The sequence below is a fragment of the Anolis carolinensis genome, unplaced genomic scaffold (assembly GCF_035594765.1).
Source record: "Anolis carolinensis isolate JA03-04 unplaced genomic scaffold, rAnoCar3.1.pri scaffold_12, whole genome shotgun sequence".
Taxonomy (NCBI): domain Eukaryota; kingdom Metazoa; phylum Chordata; class Lepidosauria; order Squamata; family Dactyloidae; genus Anolis; species Anolis carolinensis.
Genome location: NW_026943823.1, coordinates 18,014,424 through 18,040,458, shown reverse-complemented (window position 1 = coordinate 18,040,458; position 26,035 = coordinate 18,014,424). Strand labels below are relative to the sequence as shown.

Here is a 26,035-nt window from a genome sequence, read left to right as displayed (position 1 = left end):
AGAATCCAGCAAGTCACTCTTTTCCACTGACATTGCGGTTACAGCGAGCACCATGAACATGCAGCCCAGCCCCTGCCAATGTCCTTCGCAAACACTACGGCCCACCACCCAAGGAATGCTTTCGTTTGGGGACCATTTCATCCTAGATTTTGCTTTTTCTTCCACCACAGGCAGGCATCCCAGGGTTCTCCATTGCTGTGGAATTTGCATGGCCCCGCCCACTGCCCTTTCCTCTCCAATCTCTCTGCAGAACAAACAGCACAACTGAGCTGCAACTAAACTTACTAGAGGAGTTTAGGGATTGACTCCACATGGTGGAAGTTGTAGTTCACCCTGCATCAAGTCAGAGCCCTGTCACTCCTACTGAGGAATATAGAGGAGTTGTAGTTCACCTACACCCAGAATGCTATGAACCCAAACAATGATGGGTCTGGACCAAACTTGCCATGCAGACCCAATATGCCCAGATTTGACTACTGGTGGGTTTGGAGGGGAACTGGGCTGGAAGTTCAGGAGTAGTAGGTACTGGGATTTATAGTTCACCTGCAACGAATGAGCATCACACTTGGCACACAGAGGCCCCCTAACCAATACAACATATTGGACAAGTTTGGGAAAAAGGGAGTTGGACTTCGTCTGCTGGGAGTGTTTGTTTGACCAGTGCTGTTTCTCAGCATGGGAATACAGTCTGGAGAAGGAGGTGAGACCGGGATGATGAATTTTGGAATCCACTCTGCTACCCATCATCCCCTGACATACTGCACCACACCTGGGACACATACCCAAAATGGCCAACTTATAATATTGGCAGGGTTTCGAGAAGATTCAGCCACGATTCTGGGAATTGTAGTTCACCCACTCCAAACAGAATACATAACATTAAAAGACAAATAATACCATTCTCAAATGACCTGGGCATCGCAGGGTCCCTAAGCTAGTAATATATAATCCTACAATAAATACTCCTACACTATATAGTCCTATAATGTACAATCTTGTAATTTACTCCTATACTATATAATCCTATAATATACACTCCCATATTATATAATCCCATAATATATACTATATAATCCTATCATATAATCCTATAAAGCATAACCCTATAGGGCAGAGTAGAGAGGAAGGCCCAGCCTCCCCAGTGCAGAGGTGCTCCCAAAAAGGTTCTTTCTCGCTTTCCTTCGGCAGCCAATGAGAAGCGAGGAAAGTTTCCCTTCAGCCAATGAGGGCGCGGGCAGAGCCCAGGGCGCGCGCTCTGCTTGCTCTCCCTGCTCATTGATGCCGCGCGCTTTGGCAGCGGCAGGCGCGTCCCTTCCCGCTCCGGCTCCAGCTGCTGCCGGGGCTTTTCCTCGGGATGCCTCGGAGGTTCGCTCCGCCTTAGGGCCGCCATGAGCGGCGGAGGGGTCCGGCCAAGAGTCCTTGGCTGCCTCCGGGCCGCTGCCCTTCTCCTCCTCTTTCTCCTCGGCGCCGGAGCCCAGCCGCCCTCCGCTTGCCTCCGGGTCCGCGCCGCCTTCCGGGCCCTCCACCCCGGGGCCAAAGGCGGCCTCGAAGCCCCCTCCCCAGGTGAGTCCCACACACACACACCTGATTCTCAGGTAGAGCCATTGAGGTGCAATCTCTGTCCTTTGAGCCATGCCAAAGACACTTTGTGAATTGATTGATGGCAACTAGTTTTATCTACTGTTGTATTTTTAAATTTGTATTATGTATTTTGATGTTAGGGGCTGTTGTTGCCATTTTATGTGACTTGTTTTATACTTATGTACCTTTTTTACCTGCTGTTTGTTATCTGTGCACCCTGGAGTGCCTTAAATATATGCTGTATGTATATGGCAACCCTTCCCAATGCTACTGCAAACATATATTCGTTCCTCTTCAAATTCCACAGCACTGCTGGTCACAGCTGACCTCCAATTCTAACACTCAAGACTTCCCAGTTCTAAGTGTCTCTGGCACAGTTTTTAAGCTTTAAGCCCATCTTTTTATCTCTTTTCCTGTCCACCAACTTTATGTTTTGCGTTCTGGAGTTGGGAGTATAGTAACTGCATATATATGTATATATATACAGTAGAGTCTCACTTATCCAACACTCACTTATCCAACGTTCTGGATTATCCAACGCATTTTTGTAGTCAATGTTTTCAATTTATCATGATATTTTGGTGCTAAATTCGTAAATACAGTAATTACTACATAGCATTACTGCTTATTGAACTACTTTTTCTGTCAAATTTGTCGTATAACATGATGTTTTGGTGCTTAATTTGTAAAATCATAACCTATTTTGATGTTTAATAGGCTTTTTCTTAATCTCTCCTTATTATCCAACATATTCGCTTATCCAACGTTCTGCCGGCCCGTTTATGTTGGATAAGTGAGACTCTACTGTATATATATACACCATATATACTCGAGTATAAGCCGACCCGAATATAAGACGAGGCACCTAATTTTACCACACACAAAAAACTGGGAAAACATTGACTCCAGTATAAGCCGAGGGGGGTACATTTCAGAAATAAAAATAGATACCAATAAAATTACATAAATTAAGGCATCAGTAGGTTAAATGTTTTTGAATATTTACATAAAGCTCTAATTTAACATAAGACTGTCCAAGTCTGATCATATCATGATTCTCATCTTCTTCAGTGTAAACGTGCTTATGTATCCTTTGAATAATAATAGAGTAAAATAATACATGTAATAATAATAATAATAAATACAGGAAAATAATAAAAGTAATAATAAATAGAGTAAAATAATAAATGCAATAATAATAAGATCAGAGTGAAATAATAAATGTATTAATAATAATAATAATAATAATAATTATTATTATTTGAAGTTCAAGATCGAACTTCAAAGACTCTGGCAGAAACCAGTGTAGGTGGTCCCGGTGGTGATGGGCACACTGGGTGTCGTGCAAAAAGATCTCAGCCAGCATTTGGAAACAATAGACATTGACAAAATTACGATCTGCCAACTGCAAAAGGCCACCCTACTGGGATCTGCACACATCATCCGAAAATACATCACACAGTCCTAGATACTTGGGAAGTGTTCGACTTGTGATTTTGTGATATGAAATCCAGCATGTCTATCTTGTTTGCTGTGTCATACAATAAAATAATAAAAATAGAGTAAAATAAATGTAATAGTAATAATAATTGGCAGCGTTAATTATTATCATGTACGCTGAACTCAATCGACAGACCCAGTTTTTTGAACTGAACACGCCTACCTGTATTTTATAATGTGTTTTATAAATACTGATGTAAGTTAATAATAATAATTTTTAACTGATTTATTTTGCACTGTATAATTTTTATATATGCGTTTCATAGAATCATAGAATCATAGAATCATAGAATAGTAGAGTTGGAAGAGACCACATGGGCCATCTAGTCCAACCCCCTGCTAAGAAGCAGGAAATCGCATTCAAAGCACCCCCGACAGATGGCCATCCAGCCTCTGCTTAAAAGCCTCCAAGGCTTTATTGTAAGCCGCCCTGAGTCCCCTGTTGGGTGACAAGGGCGGGATATAAATATTGTAATAAACAAACAAACAAATAAATAAATAATTGTAGCAACAATAATAGAGAAAAATAATAAATGTACCATATATTCTTGAGTATAAGCTGACCCAAATATAAGCCAACCAGGACCCTCACCCGAGTTTGAGCCAAGGGGGGCTTTTTCAGTCTTAAAAAAAGGGCTGAAAAACTAGGCTTATACTCGAGTATATACAGTAGATTGTTTATTTCATGATATTTGGCCTTGTAACATGTTTCAGATGTACTTTGTTGAAACTGTCAGCAACCAGTCAATAAATACATAACATTTGTACCTTCTAACATCCTAACAGACCTAGATTCCTTTCTACACTGCCATATAATCCAGAGTATCAAAGCAAATAATCCACATGGTCTGCTTTGAACTGGATTATATGAAGCCCCATCTACACTGCCAAATAAAATCCAGACTATCTGTTTTGAACTGAGAGGAACTCGTAGAGCCATTTTTGAATTGCCATATTCACTATTCTCCAGTACATTGCTTTTTTGCCTAGGAAAGGGCCATTTCGCTCCCGGGAGCAGTCCCTGGCCTGCTTGCTCAGCGGTCGGCTTCGAAGCGTTTTGATTATTTATCAATTAAAATATTTATGCCTTGCCCCGAATTCTAAAGTTCCCGGGGCAGCACAACAGTGAAGCCGTTTAAAAACGAACGGAAGCAATTAAAAATAACAACAGCAACAATTTCGCTTATAAGCAAAACAGTCTTTTTTTGCATTGGTTCCCTTTTCTTAGGACTTTTAATGGGGTGAGTGGCGTTTTTTCCCTTTGCACTACCGAGTTGATAAAATATGGCATCGTTATTATTTTGCTTTTCAAAACCAGCGCCCCGAACTACATCAAAACCATCTATAACATTGAGAAGGGTTTTTTTTATTGCTTCGGATAGTTCGCAATGGAATTGGGTTGCTGTGGCTTTTCCAGGCTGAATGGTCATGTTCCAGAAGCATTCTCTCCTGACGTTTCGTCCACATCTGTGGCAGGCATCCTCAGAAATTGTAAAGTCTGTTGGAAACTACAGTATTCAAATGGGGTTTATATACAGTAGAGTCTCACTTATCCAACACTCGCTTATCCAACGTTCTGGATTATCCAACGCATTTTTGTAGTCAATGTTTTCAATATATCATGATATTTGGTGCTAAATTCGTAAATACAGTAATTACTACATAGCATTACTGCATATTGAACTACTTTTTCCGTCAAATGTGTTGTATAACATGATGTTTTGGTGCTTAATTTGTAAAATCATAACCAGATTTGATGTTTAATAGGCTTTTCCTTAATCTCTCCTTATTATCCAACATATTCGCTTATCCAACATTCTGCCGGCCCGTTTATGCTGGATAAGTGAGATTCTACTGTATCTCTGGAATAATGTCCAGGGTGGGAAAAAGAAGTCTAGTCTATTGGAGGCAAGCATGAGTGTGGCAATTGGCTAGCTAGATTAGCATTGAAGAGCCTTGCAGCTTCAAAGTCTGGCTGCTTCCTGCCTTTGTTGAGAGGTGTTAATTGTTTCCTTTGTGGAATTCCCCTGTATTCTAAGTGCTGTTGTTTATTTACTGTTCAGGTTTTAGAGTTTCTTTTAATACTGGTAGCCAGATTTTGTTCATATTTCATGGTTTCCACCCAAGAAAGGATTTCCCCCAGGCAGGAAGCAGCCAGGCTTTGAAGCTGCAACGCCATTCAGTGCTAATCAAGGTGGCCAATTGCAACATTCACACATGCCTCAAATCGACAAGAATTCTTTCTCCCACCCTGGACATTATTCCACAGATATATAAACCCCACTTGCCTAGTGTCCCACAAACCTTACCACCTCTGAGGATGCCTGCCGTAGATGTGGGTGAAATGTCAGGAGAGAATGCTTCTGGAACATGGCCATACAGCCCTGAAAACTCACAGCAACCCAGTGATTCTGGCCGTGAAAGGCTTCGACAACACATTCTTGGGATTTCTTGAAAAGTTTTAAACAATTTCTTGGAATGTGGCCATTTATCCAACTCAGCCCAAATTTCACTGAAGGGTTAAGCTTAGCATAGATCTTGATCCAATAATGCATTTTTTTTTGGGGGGGGGGGGAGGTGAGAAACAGACTCTTAACCTATTAATGTTCTTTTTCTCCTTTAAAGTAAATCAGGTCTATCAATATGTGCAAGGTGTAATCCATTCGGCGCACGGGGGATAGGTTTGCAAATCCGGGAAGTTCTTTTGAAGTCAGCTTAAGTGAGAGCGTTCGGAGAATAACAAATTGCTTATGCGAAGGAGATATATATATATATATTTAGAGTTTCTTTTAATACTGGTAGCCAGATTTTGTTCATATTTCATGGTTTCCACCCAAGAAAGGATTCCCCCAGGCAGGAAGCAGCCAGGCTTTGAAGCTGCAAGGCTATTCAATGCTAATCAAGGTGGCCAGTTGCAACATTCACACATGCCTCAAATAGAGGCATGTGTGGGGGAAAGTAGAAAGGGACAAAGTCAAGAAAGAACTGGGTTGCTGTGAGTTTTCCGGAATGTCTGACCATGTTCCAGAAGCATTCTCTCCTGACGTTTTGCCCACAACTATGGCAGGCATCCTCAGAGGTTGTGAGGTCTGTTGGAAACTAGGCAAGTGGAGTCTATATACAGTAGAGTCTCACTTATCCAACATTCGCTTATCCAACATTCTGGATTATCCAACGCATTTTTGTAGTCAATGTTTTCAATACATCGTGATATTTTGGTGCTAAATTCGTAAATACAGTAATTACTACATAGCATTGCTGCGTATTGAACTACTTTTTCTGTCAAATTTGTTTTATAACATGATGTTTTGGTGCTTAATTTGTAAAATCATAACCTAATTTGATGTTTAATAGGCTTTTCCTTAATGCTTCCTTATTATCAAGATATTTGCTTATCCAACGTTCTGCCGGCCCGGTTATGTTGGATAAGTGAGACTCTACTGTATATATACACACATATATAAACACATGCATATATGTATACACATACATACACATATCAATCCAAACCTATATATATATACACACAGTAGAGTCTCACTTATCCAACGCTCACTTATCCAACGTTCTGGATTATCCAAGCCATTTTTGTAGTCAATGTTTTTAATACATCATGATATTTTGGTGCTAAATTCGTAAATACAGTAATTACAACATAACATCACTGTGTATTGAACTGCTTTTTCTATCAAATTTGTTGTCTAACATGATGTTTTGGTGCTTAATTTGTAAAATCATAACCTAATTTGATGTTTAATAGGCTTTTCCTTAATGTCTCCTTATTATCCAACATATTCGCTTATCCAACATTCTGCCAGCCCGTTTATGTTGGATAAGTGAGATTCTACTGTATATTGAAAACATTGACTACAAAAAAAGCTTGGATAATCCAGAGGCTTGGATAAGCGAGACTTGGATTAGTGAGACTCTACTGTATATATGGGGGAAAGTAGAAATGGACAAAGTCAAGAAAGAACTGGGTTGCTGTGAGTTTTCCGGAATGTCTGACCATGTTCCAGAAGCATTCTCTCCTGACGTTTTGCCCACATTTATGGCAGGCATCCTCAGAGGTTGTGAGGTCTGTTGGAAACTTGGCAAGTGGAGTCTATATACAGTAGAGTCTCACTTACCCAACATTCGCTTATTCTGGATTATCCAATGCATTTGATGTTGAATAGGCTTCTCTTTAATCTCTCCTTATTATCCAACATATTCATAACATAACTTAGTGTTCATGTGGCCCGCCCTTGTTTTATTGTTCCCTTTATTCTGCGTTGTAATGTATATTATTATTTATTGTATTGTTCAATGTATTATGATGTGTTGTTCTTTTATATTCTGTTATATTGTATTGTTCTGGGCATGGCCCCATGTAAGCCACCCGAGTCCCCGTCGGGGAGATGGTGGTGGGGTATAAATAAAGTTTTATTATTATTATTATTATTATTCACTTATCCAGCGCTCTGCCGTCCCGTTTATGTTGGATAAGTGAGACTCTACTGTATCTGTGGAATAAAGTCCAGGGTGGGAGAAAGAACTCTTGTCTGAAGCAAGTGTGAATGTAGCAACTGGCCAGGCAGGAAACAGCCAGGCTTTGAAGCTGCAAGGCTATTCAGTGCTAATCAAGCTGGCCAACTGTAACGTTCACACTTGCCTCAAACCGACAAGAGCTCTTTCTCCCACCCTGGAAATTCCACACAGATATAAACCCCACTTGCCTAGTTTCCAATAGACCTCACAACCTCTGAGGATGCCTGCCATAGATGTGGGCGAAACGTCAGGAGAGAATGCTTCTGGAACATATTTATTTATTTATTATTTATAGCATTTATATTCCGCCCTTCTCACTCTGAAGGGGACTCAGGGCGGATCACATTACACATATAGGCAAACATTCAATGCCTTTTATAATAATAATAATAATAATAATAATAATAATAATAATAATAATAATAACAACTTTATTTTTGTACCCTGCCCCATCTCCCCGAAGGGACTCGGGGCGGCTTACATGGGGCCTTGCCCGATAAAACAATCAAATATCAAAACACAGCAATAAAACAGTTATCCAATAAAAACATCAATTACAGTAAAAACAATCGTTAAAATCAACATAAAACATACAATATTTTAACATAGAACAAAGACAAACATAGGCTCCGAGCGGGCCTCGAACTCATGACCTCCTGGTCAGAGTGATTCATTGCAGTGATTCATTGCAGCTGCTCTCCAGCCTACGCCACAGCCCGAGCCCAAGAAAATAGCCCAGAAAACTCACAGCAACCCAATCTCAAGAACGGTTTCACTGACTCAGAGCCTAGGATTTGAACCCATTTCTTTATTGCAATGAAAAGGAATGTTCATTTCAAACCATTCACAGAACAGTCCTTTCCCCTCCCCATAGACATGCATAGGCACTTCCTGGCATTATACATATTTTATGGCCGCGTGTCTTATGCAGAATTTCACTTACGCATGCCATACGGATGCAAAAGGCCAAGGCGGGTTTAAACGGCCCATTAGGTCTCCATCAGAGCATTAAGAAGCGCATCGGCGGCTGCGGATCATAAAGGTGTCACTCGTTGCTTGCGCTCCCTGCTTTGCATGCCTTTGCAATTCGATGTTTGAATGAGGAATAAAACTTCTACAGAAGTATCTGTAAGGAGTTCAAAGATCTAAAATCTAGCCTGGAGGACAAGAACATCCAAATTATAATAACACTTTATTTATATTCCGCCCCATCTCCCCACGGGGACTCAGGGCAGATCACAGGACACAGACACGGCTAACATTCAATGCCATTTGGAGACAGAAGAGAATCAAACAGAAGGATTGTTGTATGTCTTTCGGGCTGTGTGGCCATGTTCCAGAAGTATTCTTTCCTGACGTTTCGCCCACATCTATGGCAGGCATCCTCAGAGGTTGTGAGGTATGGATAAACTAAGTAAGGAAAGGAAAGAATATATATCTCTGTAGAGTCCAGGGTGTGGCAAGAGTCCTTTGTCACTGGGAAGCCAGCATGAATGTTTCAGTTAATCACCCTAATTAGCATTGGAAAGGTTTTGTCTCTTGCCTGGGGGCATCCTTTGTTCAGTCATTAGCTGTGCTCTGCCCTCAGAGTGTTGGTTCCCATCCACTGTTTTGATTTTAGAGTTTTTTAATACTGGTAGCCAGATTTTGTTCATTTTCATGGTTTCTTCCTTTCTGTTGAAGTTGTCCACATGCTTGTGGATTTCAATGGCTTCTCTGTGTCGTCTGACATGATAGTTGTTGGAATGGTCCAGCATTTCTGTGTTCTCAAATAATATCCTGTGTCCAGGCTCGTTCAACAAGTGCTCAACTATGGCTGATTTCTCTGGTTGAGTTAGACTGAAGTGCCTTTCATGTTCCTTGACTCGTGTTTGGGCAATGCTGTGTTTGGTGGTCCCTCTGGAGACTTGTCCACAGCTGCATGGTATCCGGTAGACTCCTGCAGAAGAGAGAGGATCCCTCTTGTCCTTCGCTGACAGTAGCATTTGTTGGATTTTCTTTGTGGGTCTGTAGATAGTTTGTAGGTTGTGCTTCTCCATCTGTTTGCCTATGCGGTCAGTGGTTCCCTTGATGTCTGGTAAGAACACCGTTCCTCTGGGTGGATCTTTGTCCTCTCACGGCTTGTTCTTGGCCTTGCAGTTCTTCTGATATCCATGGTGGATCAGGGCATTGGCCTGTAGAGCCCAGTTTAGGTGGTTGAGTTCACCTTGGAGGAGGTGAGGTTTGCAGATCAGGGCTTTGATTGTGCTTCTTTTTTGACTTGGGTGATGCTTGGAGTTTTATGAAGGCATCTATCTGTGTGTGTAGGTTTTCTGTGAACTGTGTGGCCCAATTGTTGATTGGGTTTGCGGATGACCAGAACATCTAGAAATGGCAGTTTTCCTTCCTTTTCTTTTTCCATGGTGAATTGGAGGTTTGGGTGGATGCTGTTAAGGTGGTCCAGGAACTTGCTGAGTTCTTCCTCTCCATGGCTCCAAATTGTGAAGGTGTCATCTACATATCTGAACCAAACAGTTGGCTTTTTTGGTGCTGTTTCTAGGGCTTGTTTTTCAAAGTATTCCATATAGAAATTTGCTACTACTGGGCTGAGAGGGCTCCCCATGGCCACTCCATCCTTCTGTTCATAGAATCCAGTGTCCCACTGAAAGTAGCTAGTGGTGAGGCAATGGTGAAACAGGGCTGTGATGTCTTCTGGGAAGTTTTGTTTGATTAGTGTGAGGGTGTCAGCTACTGGGACCTTAGTAAATAGGAACACCACATCGAAGCTGATCAGGATGTCCACATTGACTCCAGTATAAGCCATGAGTGGTAAATTTCAGAAATAAAAACAGATACCAATAAAATTACATTAATTGAGCATCAGTAGGTTAAATGTTTTTGAATATTTACATAAAGCTCTAATTTAAGATAAGACTGTCCAACTCTGATCAAATCATTATTCTCATCTTCAATGTAAATGTGCTTATGTATCCTTTTAATAATAATAGAGTAAAATAAATAGGGCCTCTGGTGGCGCAGTGTGTTAAAGCGCTGAGCTGCTGAACTTGCAGACCGAAAGGTCCCAGGTTCAAATCCCTGGAGCAGAATGAGCGCCCGCTGTTAGCCCCAGCTTCTGCCAACCTAGCAGTTCGAAAACATGCAAATGTGAGTAGGTCAATAGGTACCGCTCAGGCGGGAAGGTAAGGGCGCTCCATGCAGTCATGCCAGTGGCCACATGACCTTGGAGGTGTCTACGGACAACGCCGGCTCTTCGGCTTAGAAATGGAGATGAGCACCAACCCCCAGAGTCGGTCCCGACTGGACTTAACGTCAGGGGAAACCTTTACCTTTACCTTACCTAAAATAATACATGTAATAATAATAATAATAATAATAATAATAATAATAAAAAATACAGGAAAATAATACATGTAGTAATACATAGAGTAAAATAATAAATATAATAAGATCAGTAAAATAATAAATGTATTATTAATAATAATAAAAATAGAGTAAAATAAATGTAATAGTAGCAACAATAATAGAGAAAAATAATAATGTAATACCAATAATAATAGAGAAAAATAATAAATGTACCATATATTCTTGAGTATAATCTGACCCAAATATAAGCCAACCAGGGCCCTCACCCGAGTATAAGCCAAGTGGGGGGCTTTTTCAGTCTTAAAAAAGGGCTGAAAAACTAGGCTTATAGTCGAGTATATACAGTAATTTCTCTACTTACAGCTTATAAGCTGTTTTCGAACTGCGTAGGTAAATAGTGAGTTGGGTTTGAGGTTGAGTGCTCACCCCGATCAAGCTTTGAACTGGCCACCTTTCGGTTGGCAGATCTTATTATTGCGCGTGATTTACCAGCCCAATGCTACAGCCTAGCCGAATGAGCAGCGTTGGACTACAACTTCCATCAACATCCAGCGACAGGAACCTGGGCTGTATAGGTTCTATCTGCGCTGCATGTAATCCCGTTTTGGAATGCAGATTCCAAATTTGGGCTGGGCTGTGGCACAGGCTGGTTAGTAGCCAGCTGCAATAACCACTATGACCAAGAGGTCATGAGTTCGAAGCGGAGTGAGCACCTGACCATTAAAATAAAAAATAGCCCTGCTCATTGTTGACCTAAGCAACCCGAAAGATAGTTGCATCTATCAAGTAGGATATTTAGGTACCACTATGTGGGGAGGCTAATTTAATTAATTTACAACGCCATAAAAATCGTCCAGTGTTTGGAATGAGGAAGTATCCAAGGACTCGGTGTCACAGTGGGTGATGATGTAGCTGCTCCCCCTGTGGCCGGAATCGAGCATACCCTCAGGAAGCTGGAGAAGGTTAAATTGCCTCTGTGTCTGTCTCTGTCTCTGTGTTCATATAGCATCGAATGTTTGCCTTGTATGTGTACATTGTGATTTGTCGTGAGTCCCCTTTGGGATGAGAAGGGCGGAATATAAATACTGTAAATAAATAAACAAACAGATGAACTGCACTGCACTGGATTGCAATAATAGTCGCACCCCCATTAGCATGTTGATTTTTATGACTTTTATTGATGCTGATGTTTTATTGTTGGGATATTTGTTTTATTGTCTTGTTGTTGTTATTATATTGTTATGTCGGGCAAGGCCCCATGTAAGCCGCCCCGAGTCCCTTCGGGGAGATGGGGCGGGGTATAAAAATAAAGTTATTATTATTATTATAATATTATTATTATGCAGATTTTATACTGCCACATGTGTCACCCAGCTTGAACTGTATTATAATGGTCAGTGTAGATCAGGCATGGGCAAACTTGGGCCCTCCAGGTGTTTTGGACTTCAGATCCCACAATTCCTAACAGCCTCAGGCCCCTTCAGCCTATTAACGAGACCCAAAGCTCCAAACGAAGTGTCAAACTGCATTAATGTTATAGTGCAGACGTACCTGGCAATGTTGAAATCCTTCTGTTGGCTCATTTTTTTTGCTCACTTTGCTTGTCTGTTTCCAAATACTCTTGCTGTCTTAATGAGAAACTTGGAAATTGCATTTTGGGTTTGCAGCACCGGGAGCATTGCAGCGCTTCCATGTTGCCGCCCTATAGCTCTGCCCCTTGGCTATAGGGGTAATATAATTATCTATACTTCCAAGTTAGCGCTAATAGGGATGCCTCCGGCCGCCCTTTCCGGCCCTATTTAGCTCAGCCAGGCACTTTCCCAATCTTCCTTCGTTTGCCGGGTAATTGAGTTTTCTGCTCTCTTGATAGCGACATTTGCAGGAAAGGAAACCTTGGGAAAAAAAACACCCCGCCAACCATTTTAAAGTTTCCTTCCCGCACCCCCTTCTTGCATCAAGGGATTAATTTTAACAGCATCATAAAGTGCTTTCTTGAGGTCTTTTTTCCTCTCTGATGCTTTCAGGAAGTGTGTTTATGTATTGATGCGCATAATTAAAATATACGGCAGGCCCCAGACCTTGCAAATTGGAAACATTGGCTTTTATGGAGGAATGTTTGCAAAAATGCGCCTGCCATGTTTACATGGCGGTCTTTATGGTGCACAGGTTTGTTTTAATATTTGAATATGTGTGTGGGTAATATATACCGTATATATTCAAGTATAAGCCGACCCTAATATAAGCCGAGGCACCTAATTTTACCACAAAGCACTGGGGAAACTTATTGACTCGCGTATAAGTCGAGGAAAATGCAGCAGGTACGGGTAAATTTCAAAATAAAAATAGATCCCAATGACATTATTTTGAGGCATCAGTAGGTTCAATGTTTTTGAATATTTACCGTATTTCAAAGAAAATCAGTAAACTAGCTCTGTAAGTGAAAAAGTAGGGTCAACAAAAACAATATGGTACAGTAGAGTCTCACTTATCCAAGCCTCACTTATCCAAGCCTCTGGATAATCCAAGCCATTTTTGTAGTCAATGTTTTCAATACATCATGATATTTTGGTGCTAAAGTCGTAAATACAGTAATTACAACATAACATTACTGCGTATTGAACTACTTCTTCTGTCAAATTGGTTGTATAACATGATGTTTTGGTGCTTAATTTGTAAAATCATAACCTAATTTGATGTTTAATAGGCAAGATATTCGTTTATCCAAGCTTCTGCCAGCCCATTTAGCTTGGATAAGTGAGACTCTTCTGTATTAACAATAGCATAATAATAATAATACAGTAGAGTCTCACTTATCCAACATTCACTTATCCAACATTCTGGATTATCCAACGCATTTTTGTAGTCAATGTTTTCAATGCATTGTGATATTTTGGTGCTAAATTCGTAAATATAGTAATTACTACATAGCACTACTGCCTATTGAACTACTTTTTCTGTCAATTTTGTTGTATAACATGATGTTTTGGTGCTTAATTTGTAAAATCATAACCTAATTTAATGTTTAATAGGCTTTTCCTTAATCTCTCCTTATTATCCAACATATTCGCTTATCCAACGTTCTGCCGGCCCGTTTAGCTTGGACAAGTGAGACTCTACTGTAATAATAATAATAACAACAACAATAATATTTTTTTCTCTTTTTTACTTTTGCAAAAAGAAAAGAGTGTCAGTTGCCTGCATTATTTATCACACCCTTGAAGCGAAAGCTTTTCATTATGACAAAATATGGCACAACCAAATCTAATTGGCTCATAATTCTCTCATGAAAAAAAAGAAGGGATTGTCTTTCTGCCTATTGGCGAAATGCGTCTCCGTTGGACCACCTGTTAAATATGTTTTATTGGGGAAATTTTGCACTGCGTTTGCAAGAAAAGAGAGGCTTGTAAAAGGAACCGACGGAAGCTATCAAATGCGGAACGAGAGGATACAATGCAGGGCAGCTCCCTTCCTTTCATAATTTTTGGATACTTTGGGTCATTTAAAATTCACCATCATCACACCTATGGCTGGCACCAAACATACCTATCGCGGCCAACTTTAAATACTGGTGGGTAATCAGAGAGGATGATGGGAGTTGTAGTCCACCCACATCTGGAGAGCCATGTTAACCCATCTATGATGGATCTGGACCAAACTTGGATCACAGACCACACCTGGAATACTGTGTCCAATTCTGGGCACCAAACTTTGGATCTGGTCCAAACTTGGCACACAGTCCCATCATGATCAAATTAAGATACTGGCAGGTTTATTTTATTTTTTTTGGGTGGAGGGCCTTGACAAAGGATGATGGGATTTGTAGTCCAGCCACATCCAGAGAGCTCTTGTCAATTCCGCTGAGGATAGATCTGGACTAAACTTGACACACATGCTGTTGCACCCCAAGGCAGCATGAGCACCCGAAAAACCAGACAAGAGCCAATGTAACACACTATATATTTATTAAAGCAATTATATATGCAAAGGAAATTAGGTATGGAGTCTGAGTAAGGAATAGTTCTTTCTAGAAAGTCAATGGTAGTTCCAAATGGGTAAAGGAAAGGGTCCGATTTTATTTATTTATTTATTTATTTATTTACAGTATTTATATTCCGCCCTACTCACCCCGAAGGAGACTCAGGGCGGATTACAATGAACACATATATGGCAAACATTCAATGCCAACAGACAAACAACATACAGTATAGACAGACACAGAGGCATTTAACATTTTTCCAGCTTCATGATTCCGGCCACAGGGGGAGCTCTTGCTTCACCGTCCACTAGTGGCTGTACTTCCTCATTCCTTTCCTCGTGTTTTGCTGGCAGTTTTATGGTGTTGTAAATTAGTCAAATTAGCCTCCCGCATAAACCGTACCTAAATTTCCCTACTTGACAGATGCAACTGTCTTTCGGGGCTGCATAGGTCAACAGCAAGCCGGGCTATTTAACCCTAACCCTTAACCCGACCCGGGCTTCAAACTCATGACCTCTCGGTCAGTAGTGATTTATTGCAGCTGGTTACTAGCCAGCTGCGCCACATAATCCACAATGAGAACTCGATAGCTCTCCAAAGAAATCAAAGTGTCCATGAGTTGAAACAGAGAAACAAGGCTGGCAGAAACAGAGTTCAATCCACTGGAAAAACTTCGTAGCAATCAAAGCAGCAAGGTTGTCAAGGCTGAGGCAAACACGAATCAGGAACAAGGAAACAACGGAAGTAAAGTCAAGTTCTACTCGAGAGTCACGGCACGGCCCGACTGGAACTGGAAAACTTGGCTTGGAAACAAACAAGAGCTGGAGACGGAGCAAACCTCTCTCAAGGAAGAACAAAGTTGACACTGCAACAAATCTACTGATCGAAACACTTTTAACAGATTCACAATTTAGGGAGTACGAACTCCCAAAACTTTCTCATGGGAACACTACCCACTGTCCCATCTATTTGCCAGTCTCTGGCTCCAGTGAACCCCTTGTTTTGCACTTCTCTCTCTGGTCACAAAATCTCTACGATTAAAAACCGCATTCTCAGGCGTCTCAGCAACATCTGGCTCTATCTGCGAGGGAGGAGTAGAAGAATCTTCTCCAATTAGTAAGTCTCCAAAGTCAATATCTAGCTGCAAAGGCCCCTCTGTGGAGGGTGAAATGTTAGTATAATCCTCAGCAACATCTGTGTCAAAGTGCAAGTCCTGAAACATGGCAGACCCTGGTGCTATGGGTGGCTGGGATCTAACACATGCTCATCATGACCAACTTCAAATATTGGTGGGCTTTGGAGGGGACAATGATATGGGGTAATGGGAATTGTAGTCCACCCACATCCTTAAATAACTGTGAACCTTGCAAACAATGCCAATTCTCTCACACCGGAAGCGACTTGCAGTATGTTCTCAAGTCGCTTCTGACATGATAAAACAACAACGATGGATCTGGACCAAACTTGGCACATAGACCCATTTTGACCATCTTCAAATACCAGCAGATCTTTTTGGCGGGGGGTGGGCGGCAGTGACCCAGGATGATGGGAGCTGTAGTCCACCTACATCCACAAAGCAGTGTCAATCCCGCCTACGACAGATTTCGTCCAAAAGTGGCACACAGACCCATTAAAACCACCTTAAAATACTGGTGGGGGGGATTGACCCTAGGATGATGACAGTTGTAGTCCACCCACATTCAAAGTCCCATGTGTATCCTACATTTGGAAAGCCATGGTAGTTCTAATGATAACATCCCAAACCAGACAATGATTGACTTTGGTTTTGGGAATTGAAGTTCACCTGCATCCAGAGAAACCTTGACCCTCAACAACAATGGACTGGGGCTAAACAGGGCACAGAGAACCCTTGTGACCAACTGAACATACTGCAGGGATTTGTGGGAATTGACCTTGGTTTTGGGAATTGTAGTTCACCTGCACCCAGAGAAACCGTAACCCTCAACAACAATGGACCAGGACCAAACTTGGCAAAGAGAAGCCCCATGGCCAACTAAACATACTACAGGGGTTTGTGGGGATTGACCTTGGTTTTGGGAGTTGTAGTTCACCTGCATCCAGAGAAACTGTAACCCTCAACAACAATGCACCAGGACCAAACTTGGCAAAGAGAAGCCCCATGGCCAACTAAATGTAATATTACTAATAATATTACAATGTAATGATATAGTACAATATAGTAATTTAATGCTAGTATTGTACTATGCTAATAATATAACGTATTGTATGCGAATGTAATTTGTAAGCCGCTCTAAGTCCCCTTTGGGGTGAGAAGGGCGGCATATAAATGTAGTAAATAAATATTGTATATACTCGAGTATAAGCCTAGTTTTTCAGCCCTCTTTTTAAGACTGAAAAAGCCCCCCTCAGCTTATACTCGGGTGAGGGTCCTGGTTGGCTTATCTTTGGGTCAGCTTATACTCGAGAAGATATGGGACATTTATTATTTTTCTATTATCATTGGTATTATTACATTTATCATTTTTCTCTATTATTGTTGCTACTATTACATTTATTTTACTCTATTATTATTATTATTATTAATAATATATTTACTATTTCACTCTGATCTTATTATTGTATTTATAATTTTACTCTATTTATTATTACATGAAGTATTTTCCTGTATTATTTATTATTATTATTACATGTATTATTTTACTCTGTTATTATTAAAATAATACATAAGCACATTTACATTAAAGAAGATTGACCTAGGTTTTGGGAATTGTAGTTCATCAGCATCCAGAGAGCACTAAACCATGCTGACGTCAGATCTGGACCAAACTTGACACACAGACCCAATATGGCCAACTGCGAATACTGGTAGGGTTTGGGGATGATTGCCCTTGGAACCTGGGAGTTGTAGTTCTCCCTTATCCAGAAAGCACTGAACCTAGCCAATTATGGACCTGGAGAAAAGCAGGGTAGAAATAAGGTAAATAAATAAATAATTTTGCGGTTTAGACTTGGGTCCTATCTCCAAGGTATGAACCTGTATGTGTTTGTACATCAATATATTTTGTCAATAAAGGCGACTTTCCTGGTCTTGTTTCTGTGCAATCATCACTCCGCACTTTATGTTTGGTGTTAATGTCTTCCTTGATCCTTTTTTTATAATGTGCCTTTTTAAAAAAAAAAGTGCCGGCAGGCGCATGTTTGACATTTCCCGGCAATTAGCAGAGAAGAGAGACAGGCTTGTAAAAACGTATGAAATACGAGCGGAGGGCCTCATTTGCACAGCGGTCATAATGGCTGATGTTGGCGCAAATCCACTTCGGGTTTCGGTCCAAACTTTAAAGAAGATCCTATTTTGAATGGGAATTTGCACTTTGTTGGAAACCCAGACTTAAAAGGTGTATTGGGTTCACAATGTACTATATATACTCGAGTATAAGCCTAGTTTTTCAGCCCTTTTTTAGGACTGAAAAAAAAAAAACCTCCTCAGCTTATACTCGGGTGAGGGTCCTGGTGGGCTTATATTCAGGTTGGCTTATACTCAAGTATATATGGTATATTTATTATTTTTCTCTATTATTATTGGTACAGTAGAGTCTCACTTATCCAAGCCTCACTTATCCAAGCTTCTGGATTATCCAAGCCATTTTTGTAGTCAATGTTTTCAATACATCGTGATATTTTGGTGCTAAATTCGTAAATACAGTAAGTACAACATAACATGACTGCATATTGAAGTACTTTTTCTGTCAAATTTGTTGTACAACCTGATATTTTGGTGCTTAATTTGTAAAATAATAACCTAATTTGATCTTTAATAGGCTTTTCCTTAATCCCTCCTTATTATCCAAGATATTCACTTATCCAAGCTTCTGCCGGCCCGTTTAGCTTGGATAAGTGAGACTCTACTGTATTGTTACATTTATTATTTTACTCTATTAATTATTATTATTATTATTATTATTATTACATTTATTATTTTACTCTATTAATTAGTATTATTATTACATTTATTATTTTACTCTATTATTATTGTTACTTTTATATTTATTTTACTCTATTATTATTATTCCATTTATTATTTTACTCTATTGTTGTTACTTTTACATTTATTTTACTCTATTTTTATTATTATTAATACATTTATTATTTCACTCTATTAATTATTTTACTGCCTTTATTATTATTATTACATTGATTATTTCACTCTGTTATTATTAAAAGGATACATAAGCACATTTACATTGAAGAAGATGAAAATAATGATTTAATCAGAGTTGAACAGTCATATCTTAAATTTGAGCTTGATGTAAATATTCAAAAACATTGAAACCTACTGATGCCTCAATTAATGTAATTTTATTGGTATCTATTTTTATTTCTGAAATTTCCCACCCTCGGCTTAAACTTGAGTCAATGATTTCCCAGTTTGTTTGTGGTAAAATTAGATGCCTCGGCTTATATTCAGGTCGGCTTATACTCGAGTATATACGGTACATATAATATTGCTAATAATATAATGTAATACTGTATATTTAATTCTGGTGCTAATTGCATTATTGCTCCTTTTGCAGGGACGGATTTGCAAGTATGCCTCCCGAAAGGTCCGACTTGCTGCTCGAGGAAAATGGAGGAGAAATACCAAGCCTTGGCTCGCTCCAACATGGAGCAACTTCTGCAGTCGGCCAGCATGGAACTGAAGTTCCTCATCATGCAGAACGCTGCCGTCTTCCAAGGTAAGGGAGGCTTCTTGCAAGACGTGATGGAGAAGAATGACCTTTGGAAGTTTAGCAGGGCCCACTGGAGACTAGAATACGAAGCAATGGGTTCCTATGACGGGAAATGTGTTCCAATGACAGCAATGGGTTCCAATGAGATTCCACCTGAACATTAGGAAGAACTGGTTTGCGTTGAGTTTTCCGGGTTGTATGGCCGTGTTCCGGAACGTTTCACCCACATCTATGGCAGGCATCTTCTGAGGTTGTGAGGTCTGTTGGAAATTAGGCAAGAGGTTTTATATATCTGTGGATTAATGTCCAGGGTGGGAGGAAGAAGAACTCTTGGAGGCAAGTGTGAATGTTGCAATTGGTCAGCTTGATTAGCATTGAACAGCCTTGTAGCTTCAAAGCCTGGCTGCTTCCTGCCTGGAGGTATCCTTTGTTGGGAGGTCCAGATCCATCATGCTAGGAAAGCAGCCAGGCTTTGAAGCTGCAAGTCCATTCACTGCTAATCAAAGTGACCAATTGCAACATTCACACTTGCCTCCAAGAGTTCGACATGGACCGATTTAAGGCTGAAGCATGAGGTTTTTAGACAAATGGATCTAACTTACATATGTTTTAAATGTTATAATGTATTTTAATGATGCAATTTTATAGTTTTAATTGATGATATGTACTGTTCTTGTGTTATTATTATTATGTCCTTGGCATCAAATGTTGCCAACTGTTGTAAGCCACCCTGAGTCCCCCCGGGTGAGAAGGGCGGGATATAAATGTTGGAAATAAGTAAATAAAAATTCTCCCAACCTGGACTTTCCACAGATATATAAGCCCCACTTGCCTAGTTTCCAACAGACCTGACAACCTCTGAGGATGCCTGCTATAGATGTGGGCGAAACGTCAGGAGAGAATGCTTCTGGAACATGGCCATACAGCCTGCAAAACCCGCAGCAACCCAGTGATTCTGGCCATGACAGATTTCGACAATACATCAGGAAGAACTTCCTGACTCTTAAGACCGGTCCAATAGTGGATTTCTCTGCCTTGGAGTCCATTTGAGGCTTTTAAACAGAGGCTGGATGGCCATCTATTGGGAGGGCTTTGATGGTGCTTTTCCTGTATGAAGGCAGAATGGGGTTAGACTGGATGGCCCATGTGGTCTCTTCCAACTTTTGAATTCTATTGTATACCTATCATATCTTTCCCTCAGTCATACCTACAGTAGAATCTCACTTCTCCAACATAAGTGGGCCGGCAGAACGTTGGATAAGCAAATATGTTGGATAATAAGGAGGGATTAAGGAGAAGCCTATTAAACATCAAATTAGGTTATGATTTTACAAATTAAGCACCAAAACATCATGTTATACAACAAATTTGACAGAAAAAGTAGTTCAATACGCAGTAATGCTATGTAGTACTTAATGTATTTACGAATTTAGCACCAAAATATCATGATGTATTGAAAACACTGACTACAAAAATGCGTTGGATAATCCGGAATGTTGGATAAGCTTGTGTTGGATAAGTAAGACTCTACTGCAGGGGTCCCCAAACTAAGGCCCGGGGGCCGGATGCGGCCCATTGAAGCCATTTATCTGGCCCCCATAGCACAAGGGCAGAAGGGGTTTGGGCTAAATGACCCAAGGGATCTCTTCTTCTCTTAAAACCCTTATTATTGTTGTTGTTGTTGTTATTATTTGAAACATAACAAGATGAGTCCACAGCAGACACTCTGCTGGCTGTTGTATTGGATTACACATCGGACACTTCCCAAGTGTCTAGGACTGTGTGATGTATCGGCGAATAATGTGTGCAGATCCCAGTAAGGTGGCCTTCTGCAGCTGGCAGATGGTAATTTTGTTAGCGCCGATTTTGTTAAGTGCAGGCCAAGGTCTTTAGCTGATTACCACTGGGACCACCTTGACTGGCTTGTGCCAGAGTCTTTGTAATTCGATCTTTGAATCCTCATATCATGTCAGCTTTTCCAGTTGTTTCTCCTCAATCCTTCTGTCACCTGGGATTGCAACATCGACAATCCATACTTTGTTTTTTAACACGATTGTGAGGTCAGGAGTATTGTGTTCCAAAACCCTGTATTATTATTACAGTAGAGTCTCACTTATCCAACACTCGCTTATCCAACGTTCTGGATTATCCAACACATTTTTGTAGTCAATGTTTTCAATATATCGTGATATTTTGGTGCGAAATTCATAAATACAGTAATTATTACATAGCATTACTGTGTATTGAACTACTTTTTCTGCCAAATTTGTTGTCTAACATGATGTTTTGGTGCTTAATTTGTAAAATCATAACCTAATTTGATGCTTAATAGGCTTTCCCTTAATCCCTCCTTATTATCCAACATATTCGCTTATCCAACATTCTGCCGGCCCATTTATGTTGGATAAGTGAGACTCTACTGTATTATTATTATTATTATTATTATTATTATTATTATTATTATTAACATTGAGGTGGGGTGGCCATCTGTCAGGGATGCTTTGCTTGTGCTTTTGGTGCACAGAGGCAGAAGGGAGTTGGACTCAATGGCCCAAAGGGTCTCTGCCAACCCTCTTTTTTATTGTTGTTGTTGTTGTTGTTATTATTATAATTATTGCTCAGTGGCCAACTATAGTCCGGCCCTCCAACGGTCCAAAGGATCGTGACATGGCCCCCTGTTTAAAAAGTTTGGGGACCCCTGCTCTACTGTATCTATGGCTGGATGGCCATCTGTCGGTAGAAGAGGGATGGGTTGGATGGCCCATGGATTTCTATGTGATTTGGAATAAGCAATAAGTGCCTCTTTGCCATAAGTGCCACTGCCTTGATGTGGAATGAGTTCTGCCTTTCCGTTCCTCTTTGGGATTCCTCCGAAAGGACCCCCTTGAATGGCAGGCCGGCTCCAGTCCCGAATACAATCTCATTTTCTCCCTTCTGAAATTGCATTGGCTTTCAGGCCGATAAAGATCAGGGGGGAATCGGCTGGCATTTACCCAGCTCCCGCTCAGCCATGTCGGTTACTGTGTTCACTTAGCAAAGTTTATTAGATTATATTAAAGGCTCGGCCCCTTGGGCTCTTCCATTATTGCAGAGGGAAAAATGCCGCACACAAGGAGGGCAGGAGGAGGCAGGGGGTGCGTGGGCTTCGCTAGATCTGACATAGACGTTTGTTAAAAGTACTGGCCGTCTTCAAGTTAAAGTGTCTCCTTCACTTGAATTTGTATGTTGGAACAGGTACATTTTTAAGTATAACTCCAGCCAAATATATATCCCTACTAGCTGTGCCCGGCCACGCGATGCTGTGGCAATTTTTGGTGGTGTTGGAAATAAAGTATTGTAGAATTGGCGGTAATTAGTATATGCGAGTTAGTAAAGTATGTGATTATGCAATATTTCTGGTTGTAAGTTGTTTTGTGTGTTGGAGGGAAGTGTGAAGGTCATTGTTTTGTAGTATGTTTTGGATGTAATGGGGTTTTAGCGTGAAATGGTGGGTGTTTTCTGCCCGGGGAAATGTTTTCTTGGGATGGTGTTAGCTGGCCATGATTGTTTGATATTTGGAATCGACTTGTTAGGTTGGGCGATGGCATTTAGTTGTGTGGAAGGGATCTTCGATTCGCCTTTGTTTTGGTTGTATATTATTATTAGTAGTAGTATTGTTATTGTTGTTATTCTTGTTTTTTGTTGTTTGGAAAGATCTCTCATATCCAAAACCCTATCTATCTATCTATCTATCTATCTATCTATCTATCTATCTATCTATCTATCTATCTATCCAGTAGAGTCTCACTTATCCAACATTAACGGGCCAGCAGAATGTTGGATAAACGAATATGTTGGATAATAAGGAGGCATTAAGGAAAAGCCTATTAAACATCAAATTAGGTTATGATTTTACAAATTAAGCACCAAAACATCATGTTAGACAGCAAATTTGTTAGAAAAAGTCGTTCAATACGGAGTAATGCTATGTAGTTATTACTGTATATACGAATTTAGCACCAAAATATCACGATATATTGAAAACATTGACTACAAAAATGGCTTGGATAATTCAGAAGCTTGGATAAGCGGGGCTTGGATAAGTGAGACTCTACTGTATATGTATATATGTATATATATATGCATGTATGTGTGTGTGTGTGTGTGTGTATATATATATATATATATATATATATATATATATATACATATACATACATACATACACATACATACATACATACACACACTAACCCTTCCGTATGGGAGCCAAAACACACACACACACACACACACACACACACACACACACACACACACACACATACATATAAATGTATAATAATATATGTATATATAAAAATATATGCAGTAGATCTCACTTATCCAACACTCGCTTATCCAATGTTCTGGATTATCCAACGCATTTTTGTAGTCAATGTTTTCAATACATCGTGATATTTTGGTGCTAAATTCGTAAATACAGTAATTACTACATAGCATTACTGTGTATTGAACTACTTTTTCTGTCAAATTTGTTTTATAACATGTTTTTGTGCCTAATTTGTAAAATTATAACCTAATTTAATGTTTAATAGTCTTTTCCTTAATCTCTCCTTATTATCCAACATATTCGCTTATCCAACGTTCTGCCGGCCCGTTTACGTTGGATCTACTGTACTAACCCTTCCCTATGGTAGCCAAAACGCACACATATAAATGTATAATAATATATGTATGTATAATAATATATGTATATATATATATATATTTGTTAATCCTTCCCTATGCTATCCAATATATGTGTATGTGTGTATACATATATGTGTGCATATATATTTATATATACACACACACACACCCTTCCCTATGCTATCCAAAACACACACACTTCATATATCTATATCTATCTATCTATATCTATATCTATCTATCTGTCTATATATATACAATGTGTGTGTTTTGGATAGCATAGGAAAGGGTATACACACACATAAGTATACACACACATACATATATATTGGATAGCGTAGGGAAGCACATACATATACATGCACACATATATGTGTGAGTATGTTGTTTGTTTGTAATTCAGGGACTTCATATAAATATATATGAGTGTATGTATATTTATATGTGTGTGTGTGTATATATATATACCCTTCCCTATGCTATCCAATATATGTGTATGTGTGTGTATACATATGTGTGTGTGTATACCCTTCCCTATGCTATCCAAAACACACACATACACATTGTGTGTGCGTGGGTTGTTTGTAACTCATGGACTTCCTGTATGTATGTATGTATATATGTGTATATATGTGTGTGTGTGTGTGTTAACCCTTCTCTATGCTTTCCAAAACACACACATACTGGTATATATACACACAGTATATACACATACATATGTGGGATGCCTCTACACCAGGGGTCCCCAAACTAAGGCCCGGGGGCCGGATGCGGCCCTCCAAGCTCATTTACCTGGCCCCCGCCCTCAGTTTTATAATATAATATATTGTGTATACATATAATATTGATAATAATATTATAATGTAATACAATATAACACTAATAATAATACCATATAATAATATTAATTATATATTCTATATTACATATAATATGACAGTATAGTGGTATAGTTCAATATAGTAATATATAATGCTAATATTGTGCTAGGCTAATAATATAATATATTGTATGTACATATAATTTGTAAGCCACTGTGAGTCCCATTTGGGGTGAGAAGGGCGGGAAATAAATGTAGTAAATAAATGCAGTAAATAAATAAATAATAAATAGACTTAGGATCGCCCAAAGTCTGAAATGACTTGAAGGCACACAACAACAACAACAACAACAACAACAACAATCCTAATTAACTTGACTATCTCATTGGCCAGAAGCAGGACCACACTTCCCATTGAAATCCTGATAAATGTATGTTGGTTAAAATTGTTTTTATTTTTAAATATTGTATTGTTCTTTCATTGGTCTTGTTGTTGTTGTTGTTTTTGCACTACAAATAAGACATGTGCAGTGTGCATCGGAATTTATTTGCATTTTTTTTTTCAAATGATAATCCGGCCCCTCAACAGTCTGAAGGATTGTGGACCGGCCCTCGGCTTAAAAAGTTTGAAGACCCCTGCTTCAGACTGTGGAGGGGCCGAATTATCATTTGAAAAAAAATACAAACAAATTCCTATGCATATTGCACATATCTTATTTGTAGTGCAACAACAACAACAATAGAATACAATATTTAAAAATGAAACCAATTTTAACCAACATAAACCTATTAGGATTTCAATGGAAAGTGTGGGCCTGCTACTGGCCAATGAGATAGTCAAGTTAATTAGGATTGTTGTTGTTGTTGTTGTTGTTGTTGTTGTTG

At 39.7% G+C, this 26,035-nt stretch overlaps 1 protein-coding gene across 1 annotated transcript in view; it reads left to right on the top strand.

Moving 5' to 3' along the window:
- Positions 1–1,277: 1,277 nt before the first annotated feature.
- gpc3 (glypican 3) overlaps positions 1,278–26,035 on the top strand; it is a 170,931-nt gene continuing 146,173 nt past the window's right edge. Inside the window, exons 1-2 of the mRNA XM_062964120.1 lie at positions 1,278–1,563; positions 19,504–19,665. Of these exons, the coding sequence (XP_062820190.1) occupies positions 1,389–1,563; positions 19,504–19,665 (337 nt within the window). The 5' untranslated portion in view covers positions 1,278–1,388. The remainder of the gene's footprint in view (positions 1,564–19,503; positions 19,666–26,035) is intronic.